The sequence below is a fragment of the Athene noctua genome, chromosome 6 (genome assembly GCF_965140245.1).
Source record: "Athene noctua chromosome 6, bAthNoc1.hap1.1, whole genome shotgun sequence".
Lineage (NCBI taxonomy): Eukaryota > Metazoa > Chordata > Aves > Strigiformes > Strigidae > Athene > Athene noctua.
In genome coordinates, this window is record NC_134042.1 from 14,261,416 (window position 1) to 14,277,891 (window position 16,476).

Sequence of the window (16,476 nt, forward strand, 5' to 3'; positions counted from 1 at the left end):
TTCTCTGTCTGTGTGTACACACATGTAACTTTCAGATCACCTGTTCAAATCAATCAGCAGAAAAAGTACTAAATAGAATCTCTTTCAAAGAGCAAGGAAAGGACTCCAGATCTTTCCTTAGACTGGATCTAGGAGCAAGAGTAAGGATGGGTTAACCAAGAAAGCCACACACTGTCAGTAAAAGTTACCAGAAAGGCAGAGACATACAGGGACATGGTATCTCTCCCAGGGATGCAAACCGTTTCTTTCTACCAGAAAATAACTTCCCTTCAGTCAATTTACAGGCCTTACCAAGAAATATTTTGAGGTAAAACATCTATAACATGTCCTAATGATTTCACCCTTTCAGGATCAATAAGTATTAGTTTGAAAGTATTTTCCTCGATCAACATCACCAAATTGTAATTCAGTGTAATTCAACTTGTCAAAGGCAGGTATTTATGGAACAACGGCAAATTGGAGCTGTCCATTAGGACAACAGGCTGTGAATCAGTTGTGGACTACAAGTCAGAGATCCAACCTAGCACTGTTTGTTCACTGCAAAGAGCGAGAAGTTGAGGCATCCTTTTTCCTCTCCCAATATAGTTCTCTTCAACCATCGTGATCCAGGACATTTGTGAACAGAAGTAACTATAGTGTAATTTGACGATGACCCTCTCTGCTCCTTCCCAAAGATGATCAACTGCCTCCCAACAATCATTGATTGAGAGCTGTGGGAAGTCCACTCCAACATTTTACTGGAGAAAGAACATATGCACAACCCTTCCCCAGTTGTACTAAAACTAAAGATGAAGCCTCTCTGGAAAAGGGAACAGAAGTGGACAGAAGCACTGTCTCATAGAAACAGACAGTGTCATGGAAAAGTCTCATGCAAGAAGACCTACACTTAATTTATATAGGGACATTGATCTAGGATATTATAAACAAACTGTCAGTAGACTAAAGGACCTGAAACATCATTCATTCTGCAGCATGACATTTCAAGCTCTTGTCGTCTCAGAGAGGCATAAATGTACAGCCTTGGGAACCATTCTAGACCATATAGGAGGCCCCTGAACCTTCCTACATCAAAGAGATGACAAAATAGACTGAAGTTAGGAATACATTACTTCAGTAAAAATAAGTTAACTTAAGAGACAAATCCATCATGAGTTAGCAGAACAATTGTGGTCTGACTCCAGCAAATCGAAGAAAGAAGTGAAAAGCCATTATTTTGGTACAGCAGTGACACATAAGCATGCTCCTATTGATGGCTGTTTACAGAGCCTTCTCTGACCTGATATTATCAATTATTCTAAGGCAGAACCAGGTAAGGAGAAGAAAAAAAAAAAAAAAAATCAGCTTCAATAACTTCCACCAGCTTTAGCCAAAAAAAGTATTCCTTATGTAAGCACTTTAAGAACACATAAGTATGTAAAATGAACTTAAAGACTAAACTGAAAAAATCTCACAATGTTTAAGTTCAGCGTACATGATGATAACTGAAGATATAACAAAGAATACCATTCACAGAAAGATGAAATTCCTTTCCTGTTTGAATAATACATTGAGAGACACTGCATATGATTTAAGTATGCCCTATGAAGTAGAAAAATAAGTCAATGAGAATAAGCTCTCACTTACAGAACTGGGTAGTTAGCCATGGTGGGAGAAAGAGGCAATTTTGTCTAAAAGTGAACCAACATATATCAGCATAAGCAACAATACAACCCAACACCACCACTCTACTCACAGCTGCTATATTTTGTGACAGCACACACAAACTAATGGATTAACAAAAGCTAATAACAAACAGTAACAAAAAAAATCTGCAGAAACAAGCAAGAACTATAGATTTCTAGGATTAATTATTGTACACATAAGGACCTGGACTACAACAGCATGTAGGGAGCTATTTTCTGCTAGTGTTGTGGCCATTCCTTTCTACTATTAAGTTCTGTGAACAGTTTCTTACAGTTTACTGAATTCATACCCTAGAGCTAGTGCTATGCTTTTCAGTTCAGAAGCAAAAAAACCTGGTTACTACACAAATTGAGAAGACTTGAATAAATTATGTCCAGCTACCTGAAATGGAGATTGCTGTTGAAGAGGCAAAGACTGCACAAAAATTAAAACTAATATTATTAATTATTAGTAACTGTCCTTCCTGAAATTACTATCTGCATCTATATTAAATCAGCGTGTCAGAGACTAACCAAAAGTCTGAAGAGGCTGTAAGCCTACATGAATTCAGAAGTTTAAAACCTGACTTACGCTGACTGACTACAGAAATTTGATATTCAGAGTAGAACTTCCAGAGAGAATTTGGAATGAGCAATTCTGATGTCAGGACAAAGCAGAGGAAGTGTTTTATTATTTTCTTTTGAATACCTTCTTCTGTCCTTAATTTCCAACGAAAATAGCAGGATAACTAGTCAGGAGGCTGCTCTCAAAACACAGCAGAACCAGAGCACATACTGCAAATACTAGACCATGACAGTTTCAAGTATCAAGAAGTTTTCGTTAAAGCCTGAATCACTAACTATAGAGTCAAATAGGCAAAACAACTCCAAGCTCAAGGACACATCTGCCAGCCACAGAAAACTGCAAGAAGAAATAGCAAAGGCAGGGCCTGAGTTGCAGAGATTACTTCTTTAATTCTCTTGCTCATACTTGTTTCAGTAGACTGTACATAACTCAAAGATGTAACACTCCCCAACTGTCAGTTTTATTTTGTAGAAGTACATGTGAAATTCACATAGCATCATGATTACAGCTCCCCCATGCTGATGAAGATCAGGGACACCAGTGTCACTAGGTTAATGCTTTATGATACTTTGACCCATAGTTGTCACTGACACAAGAAAGAAGCCATAGTCACACCACCAAAAGCAAGACTGACTTGAGTGTTTTAAGGTATCTGTGTGGGTCCCCTGATACCCAACAAAGATTACACTTGTACTGTTCCTTCTACCTTTCATGTGAGATTAGGGGACTGTATCCCCATTACTTGTTCTCGGGAAACCTCACAAAAGCATTACTAACGCTACACCCTTAAGTATGAAAGCAGCAACTGCACTAGAAGCTACAGAAGACAACTCACATTCCCATCTCTAAATTTAGACTAGCTTCTTTCAAAAATATTAACTAGAGAATTTCAGCTTTAAAAGAGGATGAGGAAAAATAAGGCACTTCTTACGGAACAGTAAGTTGTTCTTTGCTTAAGCATGCCAAAGTTTTATGAAAAGATGAAAAACTCCGAGTTGGATCCTATTCACAAAGTAATGTGAACCAAAAATAAATGAGCAGTTCATGTAAACCTACAAATGACAGCACATAATTTTAGTCCAATACCTGAAAGCACCACTTTGCAGATAAACATCTTCAAGAAAGAAAGAACAGTAGTTCTTAGAAGCTAAACAGAACCCTGAACATAACTTTTGAATAGAAACCAGACTATTGCTTATTCCTTCAGAAATACTAATATTCCTATCTAAAGTGATCTCAGGGAGGATGTGTGGGGTGGGGTGAAGACCAGAGGACAGCTTTGCACTCTATACTATGTATTTATTTGGCATCACATGCTGTAGACTAAGCTATCAAAATTAATGTTCTGATTATGCAAATATTTAAGGTAGAATGTCTGCTTAGATCTCCCCTATCTCCACCTTATGCTAGGGGAGCAGAGTTTAAAAAAAAACAAACCCTACATACACACTTTCTTCCAAGACTGTTTTTTTAATTAGTGTTCCAATTTAACTTACTAAGAAGGTGACAGCTCAATATTAAACACTCATTCTACATCCCCTCTACTGGTTTGAATGTTACCCCAGAGTTCTTGTAAGCTTCCAGGCAAAGATTAGTATATACTGTACATCCCACTTACCAAAAAGTAACTCCGTAATTTCTGCATTGACCTTGTTCCCAGTTCTAGTTAAGAGACCTGAAAGTGGGAACAAGGATCATATAAAAGTTAATGAAACTTTAGTTGGCAAGCAGGACACACAGCAAACTAACCTCTACTTCTGAGCTCACAAATGTTTATAATGTAGTAATTTGTCCCATGTCAGCTGCTCCTTAGACAAAACAGAACTTCTGAAACATCCAGAAGTAATTCACAATACCAGTCGAAAGAAGTCCCTTGCCAAGTCTTGGCTACTGTTTTGGAAGCAAAAGCTACATGGCTAAAAAAAAACAACCAAAACAAAACAGAATCTAAGGATCACAGCTAAAACATGCATTAGCAAGGTTGCATTGAAACAGAACAGACCACTAGTTTACTTTCATGAATTTTATTAAGCAGAAGAAGCATTAACATACATTTAGGCAAGCATTCTGCCAAAACAGCTCAATACGGTTTTAGTAAGGTATATGGTGATCTAGATGGAGTCACAATTAAAATCAGCAGGTTCAGTTACCAAACACAACATGGAAAAAGGGTCAGGTTATAAAAGATTGATACAAGAAGTTACTGTATATCAACTTTAAAGGAATCTAAGACACTGGTTTTGCTAACAATACCTGAGCTGAGAGCAGATACAGAAGAACTTAAGACCCATCTCCTAAGAAGCTAGCCCATATGCACAGTGAAGTCCTTTTACTTCTAGGCTCAGTACTTCCAAGAGTATCACTTTCACACTTCCTTTCTTTAAGCATCCTGATAAACAGACTTAAGAGGCTTCTTTCATCTACACTTCCTTATAGCACACGTGTCCATGTAGAAGTTTCAGGTTTGTTTTTTTTGTTTTGGTTTGGGTTGAAGACAACACACACAACCTTTTAAGAGTCAGGACAGCATACTAACTGCATCACTTTGAAAACTATTCATGGCTACTAGTATCAGAAACTCACAGACAAAAGAAAGGTCTTCTGTAAAAGCTAGCAATTCAAGGCTGATTTATTTCATGCAGTCTAACTCTCAAGATGGCCTCAATTATCTGGAGCCAGGCAGAGGCTTTGATAATAGAGCTGGTAACACATCCATAGCCTGACCAGACTGGTTAGGCTGGCCTTCTTGATGAGTCATCTTTTGCTCTTTCTCCAAATAGTCTGGTCAAAGGAGGAAAACCTCTGGGGTTTTTTTATGCTAGTGACAGCAAAGATCTGTGGAAAGGAATCACCTCCTATTGAAGTACTTCAGAATCGTCATCTTCATTACTGAGCTGAGAAATTCAGAATTTCTAAATTCACAGAACAGTGTTCTCCTGGAGCAAGACTATGACTGCAGTCAAGCATTGTATCTGACTCCTGCTTTTGCAAAACTATCCTTTTAGAGATAAATGACTTAACATGTAGTATGTGGTCTTTGACAGCTACATTTTTAAAACTAAGTCTACTGCAGAAATAAGATTGCATGTACTGGTTGTGTTCATTAAGTATTTAGTGACCTAACCAGCACACATTTTCCACACTATTGTTTCAGTGCTTCCAGCATTTTCGATATTGTCCTGGAACTCCTCTGGGGAAGGAACCAGGAAATTAACGTGAATCCATCATTTCATACCCAATACATAGATAAGTCTGCTTTTAAAGACCAGACTGAAACGGTCTGTCAGCACTACAGAGGTCTGCATCTATATTCCTCAGCGCTTATTTCAACCACCATTCCAGTTACACATCTGATGAAAACAAGACTGTTTTATCATCTGAAGCAGAATACAAGCATCAGCAGACATCTTACCTGGGCCCATTGCTGTCTTTCCTCTTGGCTGAAACATTGCTTTGTTCTGGTTTTGCACCTCTGTCCATATGCTCACTGGCATTCCTCTCCACAATTTCTCCCTCATCCAGTGCCCTGTGCAAACGGTAATTCACCATCTTCAAAACGATAAAGAGAGCTGCTATCACCGGGCAGTAGACAGCTACTATCATCATGGAAGAAGGAAGAGCCTTTCAAAAGAGAGTAAGAAAGAGTTAATGAACACAAGATCAAATGTCCATTAGAGTACATAAAGCTATCTAGAGTTCAACAGTTTCTTTCATACAGAAAATATTGATCATACTGAAAATGAAGGTTAAACACACATCCCCTACAGTCAAACTTTGTGTTGAGATTGTTCGAAGTCTAGCAACCTAGAAAAAAAGGAACAGTGGAACTACAAGATACCAAAACACCACAGCAGCATGCTAAGCAGACCTATCACTGAAGCTTGAGATCCAAATTCAACTCTTGTTCTCTTTTTCCAGGCTATTGGAATGCAAGACCTAGACTAGGAACCCTACAGCTAGCATGATTTTTTGTGTCACACCCAATATTTTTGATTTGTTGTTATGAATAAGAAAAGATGAGAAGATTTTAAACAACTTGAAAACTAAACCAAGCACAGGGTATGACCTTACTTCAGGACTAGTACACAGCACCAAGTCCACTTTGGAAAGACTGACTTGACTTTGATGTCATGCTGGATGGGAGAAAACCTTCTCAACTACCCAACATAGACATTCTGACTTAGCTTGTCAGCTTCCAACAGCTACGCTTGCATAACAAAATAGTGATCAGTCAAAAGTCAAACTTTTCCGTACCTGCATACAAAAAAAAAAAAAAAAAAGGCTGTTTACATTTGTGGCTCACACATTTGAGCAGTAGTCCACAATAACCTGCAAAACCATACGCTGCAAAGATTATTTGTGCTAGACTATTACATGCCCATGGAAAGGCAGCTGATGCAGACGTTCCAAAGAGAATTTTTCAGTTGTGTCAAAGGGGGCCAGAAGCCATGTGAAAAACCTCACTGAAACCAACTTTTGAAATTCCACTCAGAGTTCAGACCTCTCTTGCAACTTTTGCCAAGGCCCATAATGATTTTACAGATCTATCACTTCAGCAACAGATAATAAGTGTGGCCTAACAGCTAGTTAAAAGAAGTGTTCAGAGTACTAGTTAAACTTCAGATATCATTTCAAGGCTTTCATCCTTCTAATTCACTTTTTATTCATATTTATAATTTTGTCATTTCCTTAAGCAGTCACTAAACAAAATGAGATATTAACTCTTAGTCTTCATCCACAAGTAGACCACCTTCCTTATAAAAGCACTAAGTCTGCTCTCAAATATCTTGCTGCATCACTATCTTTTACTCCACTGGTGGTGTACTTCGATACCAAATTCCAATAGCCATATATATACACACACACAGAGACATAGAAGAGTCAGAATTAAACAGCATTTGTTACCCAGCAAACATTAATTTAACAGATGAGAATAAATGAACTGTCTTTTTTGACCTCCTAGCCTAAGGCGAATTCCAGACTGACTCATATACCTAGTTCTCCCTCCTTATACAGACCACTGCAAGAGAAGAGTCTTTATGGTGATAAAAGCAGCGTGCACATTTTGCAGAATTAGAAAGGGAACATGACTGGAGAATAAAACAAGAGAGCCCTCTCTGTTCTGCACATAAAGCTAGTTTTATTCATTTAAAAAGAGATCTGATTACAACATTAATATTTCTACATATACCAGAGCTTATTAGTCCTAGAAGAACTGGAAGTGCTTGTCACACAATTTAATTCATGAGTCTAGAAAAAACACCATTTTAACAGATCTCCAAATACAAAATATTGTACTAATAAAGGTGATTAAAGAATAAACATTTCTGAATATTGTATTGACTGTTGATTTCAGAACAAACCCAGTCTTTAATCTGGCTGCTTTCTGGCAGTAAGCAAAAAACAAATAATCAATATAACATTTCTAAAGCCGAACAAGTATAAATAATTGAGTCTGGAATCAATCAGGAGGCAGATTACTAATTAGGATTATTTTCTTAAAGAGATCAAGCTCTATCTACCTTTTCCACCAAAACAAGTCAACACCTAACATAACATTTGAAGTAGGACAGGCAAACTAAGCTGAGGTATGTTAATTTAAGATTTTTGCATGCTGAGCTAGACAAGACCCTAATGGACAGGGAGATTCACTTACCAAGCACCACCTCAGGAGGAGAAAGAGGAAACTAAGCTATTTAAAAACAGCATCAGTAAGCAACCAGGAGCCACAATGATGCTAATGGCATCCACACAACCCCTGAAGTAATGCTACAAGGGTTTCCTCAAGAAATACCACGCTTCCACGTCCAAGAACTTCAGAGGCATCTAGCTCCCTGCACGCAAGGGCAAGCCCGTTAACTCTGGCAAAATAGGTGAGCTTCCCATACCTGCTAAGCAGTCTGCTACCCAATCACAAACTACCCTCTCCTTTACAAGTACCAGTGTTCAGAAGCCATTACCAGAAGAGTCCTTTTAACACTAGATGACAAAAGCTAGTGTATAAAAAGCAAGCCTATACTCTTCTGCCTGTAGAGCTCTTCAATTTGTCCCTTTTGCTCCTTCAACAGCGGGATCACACAGCGTACCCAGTTTATTTTGTGGAATGCAAAATCTACACATTCTGTTCTGCAAAGGAAAGCTTTGAGAATAAGTGGGGAAAAAGGTGAAACACCTCACGTAACTTGCAGCAAACCCAGTAAAGAATTAAAGAGTGCTTTTACCTCACGTCCTGTTTCCACAGAATTGCAGAAAGCTAAAAATAAGTTAACTCACTACTTTTTATTCCTCATATTCATTAGTAGGTACTCCTCTGTGGATAGGCCAGAAGAAATTCTAGCATGTCTGGCATACTCTGCTGTCTGATCATACTCTATACTAAGTCTCATGCTGTGTGGCACAGCAGTGCTACCCACTGTACCTGCAACTCAAATGCATTCCAGCCTCAAGAGGAAGAGTTACCACAATTAACCTAAACCACTACTGCCTTCTCTATTTTTCTTTGCCAAACTTAGAAGCATTCAACTTCCATTTGGGGTCTTCTCTCCACAAGCCAAGGCAAATTAAAGTGGAATTAGTATTTTAAACTATGTTTGATATTTTACCACATTTGAGGGGAGACGGATCTGTCACCATCTTAACTGAGTATCCTATACAATATCATTTTCAAGATTGGAATACAAATCCAAGTCCTACAAATTTGCAGTTAGATCTCATTTGAGTTCTTTTCACAAGTACTAAAGCATTTTTATTGGGCACAACAGACGAAGAACCTCAGGTTAGAGCTTGTTAGCAGACACCAGCTGGCTACAAGTCTGTAGCTGCAACAACATTTCAGACAACATCCCGTTTAACTGCACATCTCCAGTCACTTCCATTAACACCAAAAGAAAACACACTGAACAGCAGTAGTCAAAACTGAAGCTCTTGTAGAGGAAAGAGCTAGACATGACCATACAAAAACTGCCTGCTTTAATTACATTCTGTTGAAAACTTCAGTCATCTTATGGTGAACAAACCAATCATTAAACTCTTCACTGCAAGTATTTCCCTAAACCTTCAAGTTTAGTATTCTAAGATAGAGAGAGAGGGGAAGGACATAGATTTTTCTACCACCTTTCCCTCAGAAGTTACTTTCCAAATTTATACCTTTCAAGACAGCTTATGAAATCCATACTATACACACAGACAAAAGTAAGATGCAGGAATGCACAGCTGAGGAGTGGGACTGTCCCTTCCGAAAGCTGCTGGCTATTAGGTCTTGCCGGTTTTAAGTGATTTTGGCTGTATCACAGCAGATCTTTTGTGAAAGAGTGGGTAGAAAAAGCTTTAAGTACTCCTAGATTACAGTGGTCAACCTAGAACAGAAAAGAAACTTCAGACCACTAGTTACAGGACTACAATATTCCCACTTGAACTACAAAGGTCACTGTATCTCAATTTACTATTTCCAATACCTAAACACCAGGAACCAGAGGGAATTTCACTGATCACAGGCTGTGTTGCATACTAACTAAGAAAGATTATATGGATCTTAACTAATCATACCTAGCTTTAGCTAGACACTACAGATGCAATGAGGTTTCCAGATTCTTTTCAAAAAGAGATGTGTAGGTGTTACCTGTTGAGAACATTCATAGGAAAGTCTCCCAACCCAAATCAGATTGCAAGTCCTTACGTAAAAGTGATATCCATCAAACATTCATTAAGCAGTAACAGTTGTCTCGTAAAATGATTTCAAGCTCAAACATTTTGAGGCCAGTATTTTATAGAAGCATTTATCCAGGAGATGAGGAAAGATAAAGCAACAGTAGATGTGGTTTCGTCCCCATTTTTTGTTTATGAACAGCCAGAGCCCTTAAGAACTGCTGTTATCAGGAAGCTCATTCAGTTATGAGTTGCCTAGTTTTTGACTGAAACCTCAAGCTGTGCAAATGAAACTCGAGTAGCCAAGAAACTGGATGTGGCTTAGAGAATGTGGGATACCAGTGATTCTCATCATACATCCAAATTCAAGTACTTAAATGCTTAGTTTAAGAAACAGCACCTATTTCAGACACTTCACTGGGAAGAGACTTTCACATGAAGCTACATTTATATGACCTACTTCTATAACTATGTACACAAGTCAGAAAATCAAGTGTGTATTAAGTGAACTGTTGTCTAAATGAGCTTGACTTTGACAGACAAGTTCTGTAGGTACATACAAGCCCATCACCCCAAGCAAGGTACAGTCCTGGCTCCTCTTCAGTCACTGGCAAAGTTCCCCGAGTGCCGGAGCCAAGACTTCACCCCCTCCTGCGCGCGTGGTGGGGCTGAAACAGCATTCCGACCAGGGGAAGTGCTTTGGCAGCCTCTGCTCTTCCCCTCCCCCTTGAAACACTGATGCATAACATTGGCCTCTGCATTTATGGTATTTTTTCCAACTCTACCACTATATTTTACAACCCAGTTGTACAGCTTCCCCATAATGTAGCATATTTTCTTCTCACAACTTGAGTTTTGGATTAAAGTAAAAACAGGGATCAGCTCTTACAACAGATATGCAGATCAACAAGCACAGTTGAGTCTGTTACTGAATACAAATATCCAAACAGGATAGATTTAACTAGTCTAGAAAGCAGTATTTTTGTATGCATGCTGCCAAGCCACAGATCCAAGAGTACAGATTCAAGCAGCTTCACTCAAGCAGACGTTTCTCTTCCTCTACACCCCAATTCCTCCATTATCTACACACCTCTTTTTGCCACACTTCTGACAAGAACAGGTTGAGTGATAAATACACGAGAAAAAAGAAAAGTATCCACATCTGTAACATAGATACATTTATGTATGTCTTCTTTACACAGGGCACAGATCCCACTTTCATGTGCTTAAGCTCAGAGGGCAGATGAGGGACCAAGGAAGAAAGGCTAGCTGAATTCTCGATTTCTTCAGTTGGTTTACAGTAGGGTTGATGGCTTTAACGCATAACAACCCTGGCAAAGAAACACAGATTTATGGTATTACTTGCTGACCACAACCATTCCCAGATTCCATTCTGAAAATACAGGATCAATAGAAGGAATGCACAGATAAAAGATTTGCAACTATGGGTGCAATAAACCAAGTCTTTAAGCAATAAGTGCATCTAAACTGCCATATCCAAAAGAGATTCAGTGTTCCATTCCTGTTGGGAGTTAAATAACATCTGAAAAAAAGTAATTAGCTTCCTGCAAAATGCATTCAGCCTTAAGAGCCAGCTACAAGCAAAGTTCTTGGGGGATCCTTTCCCCTTTGTTGCTACAATCCAATTTAGGAATAACTGCCGTTATTGCTGCCCCAATGCAAAGCAACACCATGATCTTAGAATTCTTTATATGAGAAAGTTTTATAATAATGTAAAACCTGACAGCATTCTAAGTCTTTCTATATACCTTGGTTTTTTAAACACAGGGTTGCCTGCCAGCAACAAGTCACTTGAAGCTAGCTTAGAAACTCCCTCCTACACACCAGTGAGCCATGCTCAGAATTCAGATTACGATTACCTAAGAATTTTTAAGCAAATTCTGCTTATTTACGTATGTTCTACAGTAATGCAATATTTACTGCTTTTTATTCTGAAAATGAGCTTAAGGGATGCTAAAGAGCTAAGATGACCATCACAGTTCTGCCTGTTTAGTTTATGTCTAGACAACACTTAAACTGCAGAGGGTGGAAAGAGGGAAAACAGCCAAATATGATTCAATCTGCTTTAACTTGTGACTAACCTCCCTACTTATTCTCAGGGAAGCTGGCACTTGTTGTGGCATCTTTAACTTGTCCAGAGCTATGAAGCAAGACAATTTCTCTGACCTCAACAAAACCCAAAGCAGCTTGCTTTTGCCTGTCTTTTCCCTTTGCACGGGAAAATAAAAAAGTTTAAGCAACACTGAAGTTTACCCCACAGTATGGGCAACTGAAGCTTAACTGCTGCTTTAGAGCAGCAGCAGACTCAAATGCTGGTCCAGATCTACCAGCTGTCAAAAGACTCATGTACAATATCGATCAGCCCCCCCTCCAAAAGCCTTCTGTACATGCAGGATACAGCTCACCAAACCTTTATGAAAAGCTTTCTCATCAAGGCAATACTAATTAAATGGAATATTCTGTCAAAGCAGAAGAGCAGTACTTATGAAAAAAACCCCTACATTTGAGACCAAAAGGACTCTTCTCTTCCCATATACAGTGGAACTCCAAATAGAAACAGATTCACAGTTTTTATAGAGGATCTGCTTAGTTCAAAGTTTTATCTAGCTGTTGTCACATAAACTTTGGTTTTAAAACCAGCTTGTCTCAGCCTGCGGTTTGCTTGCCAGCAGTCTAAAGTTTTCAAACAAAAAGCCTTGGAGCTACCTTTTCCAAGACACAGTAATATGAATTAAAAACTAACCATACAGGGCTGCAACCTCCTCTTCCACATTACCTGTTTCTTAGTATGAAGTGTCTCATACTGCAATCTTACAAATTGCTTTTTAACAAAGCAAATACCTGACCCCAGAGCTCTCAGTCTCTGCAAGTGCACTCACGCAAAGTTTTTCCTCCAAGGTTTCATTCACTAACATTTTTTCACAAGGCTATTTCTACTTTCAGTTGTCACAGTATCTGGACCTGACAAACTTGCAAATTACCTTCCACCTCATATGCTCAAAACTGGTCACAACACACCTAATATGACCATAATCTGAGAAATCTTAAGCAAAATATTAGCATCTCACAAATTACACAGAAAGAAAAGCACCGGCCAACAGGAAACTGCCCCCTTCTCCCATAATTGACCATACCTGTCCTATACTTCTCTCCAAGTCCAAAGGTTAGTATTTTAACAGCTTTGATTCAAGTGTCAGATGCAAAGATATATTCAACAGGCATTCTCCCAGACCAAGTACACTAAAGTCTGGAACTCGAGCAAAAAACCTAAACAACTCCTCGTCGATAACCCACAGCCCAGCTACAGTGCCAGCCAGCACACAGTGCACCGCACTAGGGCCACATAAACTTCTAGACTATGGACCCTAAAGCACATCCCTCCCCAGTCTCAAAAGTCAGAAGACAAAGTGGTAGAGCTGCCAAGCAGAAACACTGGCTAGATATTGACAGCTCCTACACAAACCGCGCATTTTCCTGCAATACCAGTAAATCTGCAGCGGAAGCTAGTAGTTATGCCCAATTTTGAAGGAAAGCAAACAGAAAAACGATGGCACAGCGCCAGCGACCGAAGCCCTGCCGCGCCCGGTGCGCCCCGCTAGCGCCCACCCCCACCTTCCCGGTAACAGGCCCATGCACCCGAACCGCCCCAGCCTCGGGCGCCTCCCGACCCGCCTCGACGGCGGCCGCCGGACCCGCCGCCGGCCACCCCCCGCGGCGGCGAGCGCCGACCGGAGAGCGCCGGGGACAGACGGGCCCCGGCGGGGGCAGGCGGGCCCCGGGGCGCCCCTGCCCGGGGCAACGCGGCGGCGGCAGCGCGCAGGCAGCGCCGCGGGCAGGGGGCGCGCGCGCGGCGGGCCCGCGGCCCTTTCCGCCCCCCTTCCGAGCCTCCCCGCCGCCGCTGAGGCGGGCGGCCCCCCACAAGGCCCGCCCGCCCCGAGGCCCAGGCCGACACCGACCCCCCGGGCGCGGCGGCGGCCTGCGCTCACCATGTAGAGGGTGAAGGGGAAGCCGAGCAAGAAGAGCCACAGGTAGAGGTGCAGCGCGTTGACCCCGGCGCCCTGGTGCGGGTCCTGGTACCAGCCGCCGCTCAGCGCCGCCCACACGCCCTGGCGCAGGATCTGCAGCACCTGGGAGCCCATGGCGGCCCCGCTCCGCCGAGCCGGCCCCGCTCTATCCGCCCTGCGAGCCCGGGCAGAGCCGCGCACCCCCCGCGCTCCGCGACAACCCGCACGGCCGCAACCGCCGCCGCCGCCTCCCCAGCAACGCCGCCGCCATCTTATGTCCGGGCCCCGGGCCGGCCGCCCGCCCCCGCGCCGCCGATAGACCGGCAGCCCTTGCGGCAGGGGACGCCCGCCCCGCGCGCTGCCGCCGGGGAGGGACGACGCGGCGGGGGCGCCCCGCCTGCGCCTGCGCGCGGCCTCCCCGCTGCCCCCGCCCCGCCGGGCAGAGCCGCCGCCAGCGCCCCCTGGCGGCGCGGAGGAGGCTGGGGTGGCGCGGGCCGCCCCCGCCAGCCGCTGCCGCCGCCGGCGGCCCCGGGCCGCAGCCCGGGCCCAGACCCCACCTACGAGGCGGCGGCAGGCCGGGTCCGCCCGGAGTACCGGGAGGAACGTGACCCCCCGTCACCGAGGCGGGTTCGTGCCCGCGGCCTGGCCGGGGCAGTTCTCGGGGCGCGTACCCTGGTAGGATACGCCTAGAAAATGGAGGGAGCCACAGCCGCCGCAAACGGCTCTTCCTTCCCCGCTCTCAGGGCCTTGCTCCCGGCGAGGCAGGAGGACATTGTCCCTTCTACGCTTTAACGCTTTAAAATTAAAGCAAGAGGACCACCTTGCTGATTTTGGAGTCCTTCCATTTACCGTCAATACATGATTTTACCAAAACTCACATGCCTGTTCCCACCGTGGGCTTTATCTTGTTGTTGCTTTCAACAAATAGAAAGGCAGAATCACTTGGATTTATTAGAAAGGAGAACTCAGCGCAGCAGGCCATGGGTACGCCACAAGTCTCTCACAAATTTAAGGCTCAACTTCCCCATACACCTATTTTTACAGAAGTTCACTAGTTCTTATCAAGCCCCAGCTTTTCAAGCTTTCCTCTTAGACAACCACATCCCACGAGCCACACGTTGGATAAAGGCACACGAGAGGAGTTTTGAGAGTGCTGTCAAGCAGGGGAAAGGGGACATCTCTTCCTTCAAACCCTAGGAGTGAGTAACACTGAGAATCCCCGATTAAGTTGCCCGACTCTCCAGTCACATTTGGGAAAAGTAGCTTTGAGGTCACATTATGATATTGTCTCTGTGGTGGCAGAAGGATCCCATGTAGGTTCTGGCCTGAAAACAAGTTACTGTCCCACTCCAGCAGGTATGAGACAGGGCCATAGCACCTTCTGGGGCTCTGCCGCAGAGAAATTGCAGGAATGAAATAACCCGAGCAATCCGTCATGAGTCATGATGAGCATGCATTTGGGCTGGTGTTTTCAAGAGGCTGCGTTAATGCCACAGTCTCCACAGTGTTTTTCTCCCTGACAGTTAGCGAACCAATGGCAGCATTTGGCTATTCTTGGAAAACCAGAAGACAGAAGTGACTGACTCAAAGCAGATGTAGATCATCTATTTTTTGTTTCCCCAGTGGGAAAGTAGGGAGAAGGGATGGACAGAAAACCCCAATCATGATGGCTTGCTTCCCCGGTATAAACAAATAAACCATTTTTAACTTTATTGTTTCGGATAGTGCATTTTCAAATACAGGAACGCTAGCAATATTTTGCAAAGGAGCATTTTTTCACTCTGTCAAACAGGATTGAGATATGAAAGGAAAAAAAAGAAGGTGGGGGAGAAGAGGGGAAAAAACCAACAGAGGGTTATCATAGATGGGGAGGGGGAATATCCTTTATCCTTTTGGGGTAAAGCCAAGCAAGACAAGCCTCACCAGTTACAGTAGGCTCAGAAAAAATAAAACTGTTAAGCCTGTTTCAACTATATCATTTGCCAAAATACCATTAAAAACTAAAATTACAAATACAGCTGTTAAAAGATGAAGCTTTTAGGGTCTGTTATCCCTAACTATACTATGATACTGCAATGATCAGGATTATGAAGCAGTTCTTCCAGAAGCTGTTTTATGAATGTTACATAAAAGCTGTTCACCTTCTCCACAAAAAAAAAAAAAGGAGGCAAGAGGGATAACATTCATAAATAACATTCCTGAAGGCTGCAGTAAATGCTTTGAAAACCTTTATGCTTCTGTTTAGGGGCCATTGATTAAATCTGGGCAGTTTAGCCTCAGCCTCATAATAATGATACATGTTAAACAGTGCCCCAGTGTGAGAGACTGGATGCAGTCAAAGCTTATGGCTGCTTCCCCAACCTGCTCCTAGAGTCACTGGACCAGTCATGAAGTGACAGAGGCTTGGGGGGCGGGGGAAAGGGGGCAGTTAAAGCAAAAAAACAAACAGAGGAAACAAAGCATGAATATTACAGGCTCAACTCTGATCCAAATCAGCGTAACCTAGTTTAGCACAGATAGCCCTGTTCAAGAGCACTTCATCATGGCATGATCTAGTCTG

General features: G+C 42.4%; 1 protein-coding gene across 9 annotated transcripts in view; it reads right to left on the reverse strand.

The window, feature by feature from the left end:
- The window catches only part of PCNX1 (pecanex 1), an 88,449-nt gene extending 74,204 nt beyond the window's left edge, over positions 1–14,245 (reverse strand). For 4 of the 9 annotated variants that reach the window (XM_074909659.1, XM_074909656.1, XM_074909657.1 and 1 more), the window contains exons 1-2: positions 13,899–14,243; positions 5,660–5,868 (exon numbers count right to left, since the gene is read on the reverse strand). In XM_074909659.1, the coding sequence (XP_074765760.1) occupies positions 5,660–5,868; positions 13,899–14,051 (362 nt within the window). In that variant the 5' untranslated portion in view covers positions 14,052–14,243. Of the gene's footprint in view, positions 1–3,865; positions 3,923–5,659; positions 5,869–13,898 lie in introns of those variants that run through there. The other 5 variants (XM_074909660.1, XM_074909653.1, XM_074909654.1 and 2 more) reach the window with 4 other exon arrangements.
- Positions 14,246–16,476: the final 2,231 nt, after the last annotated feature.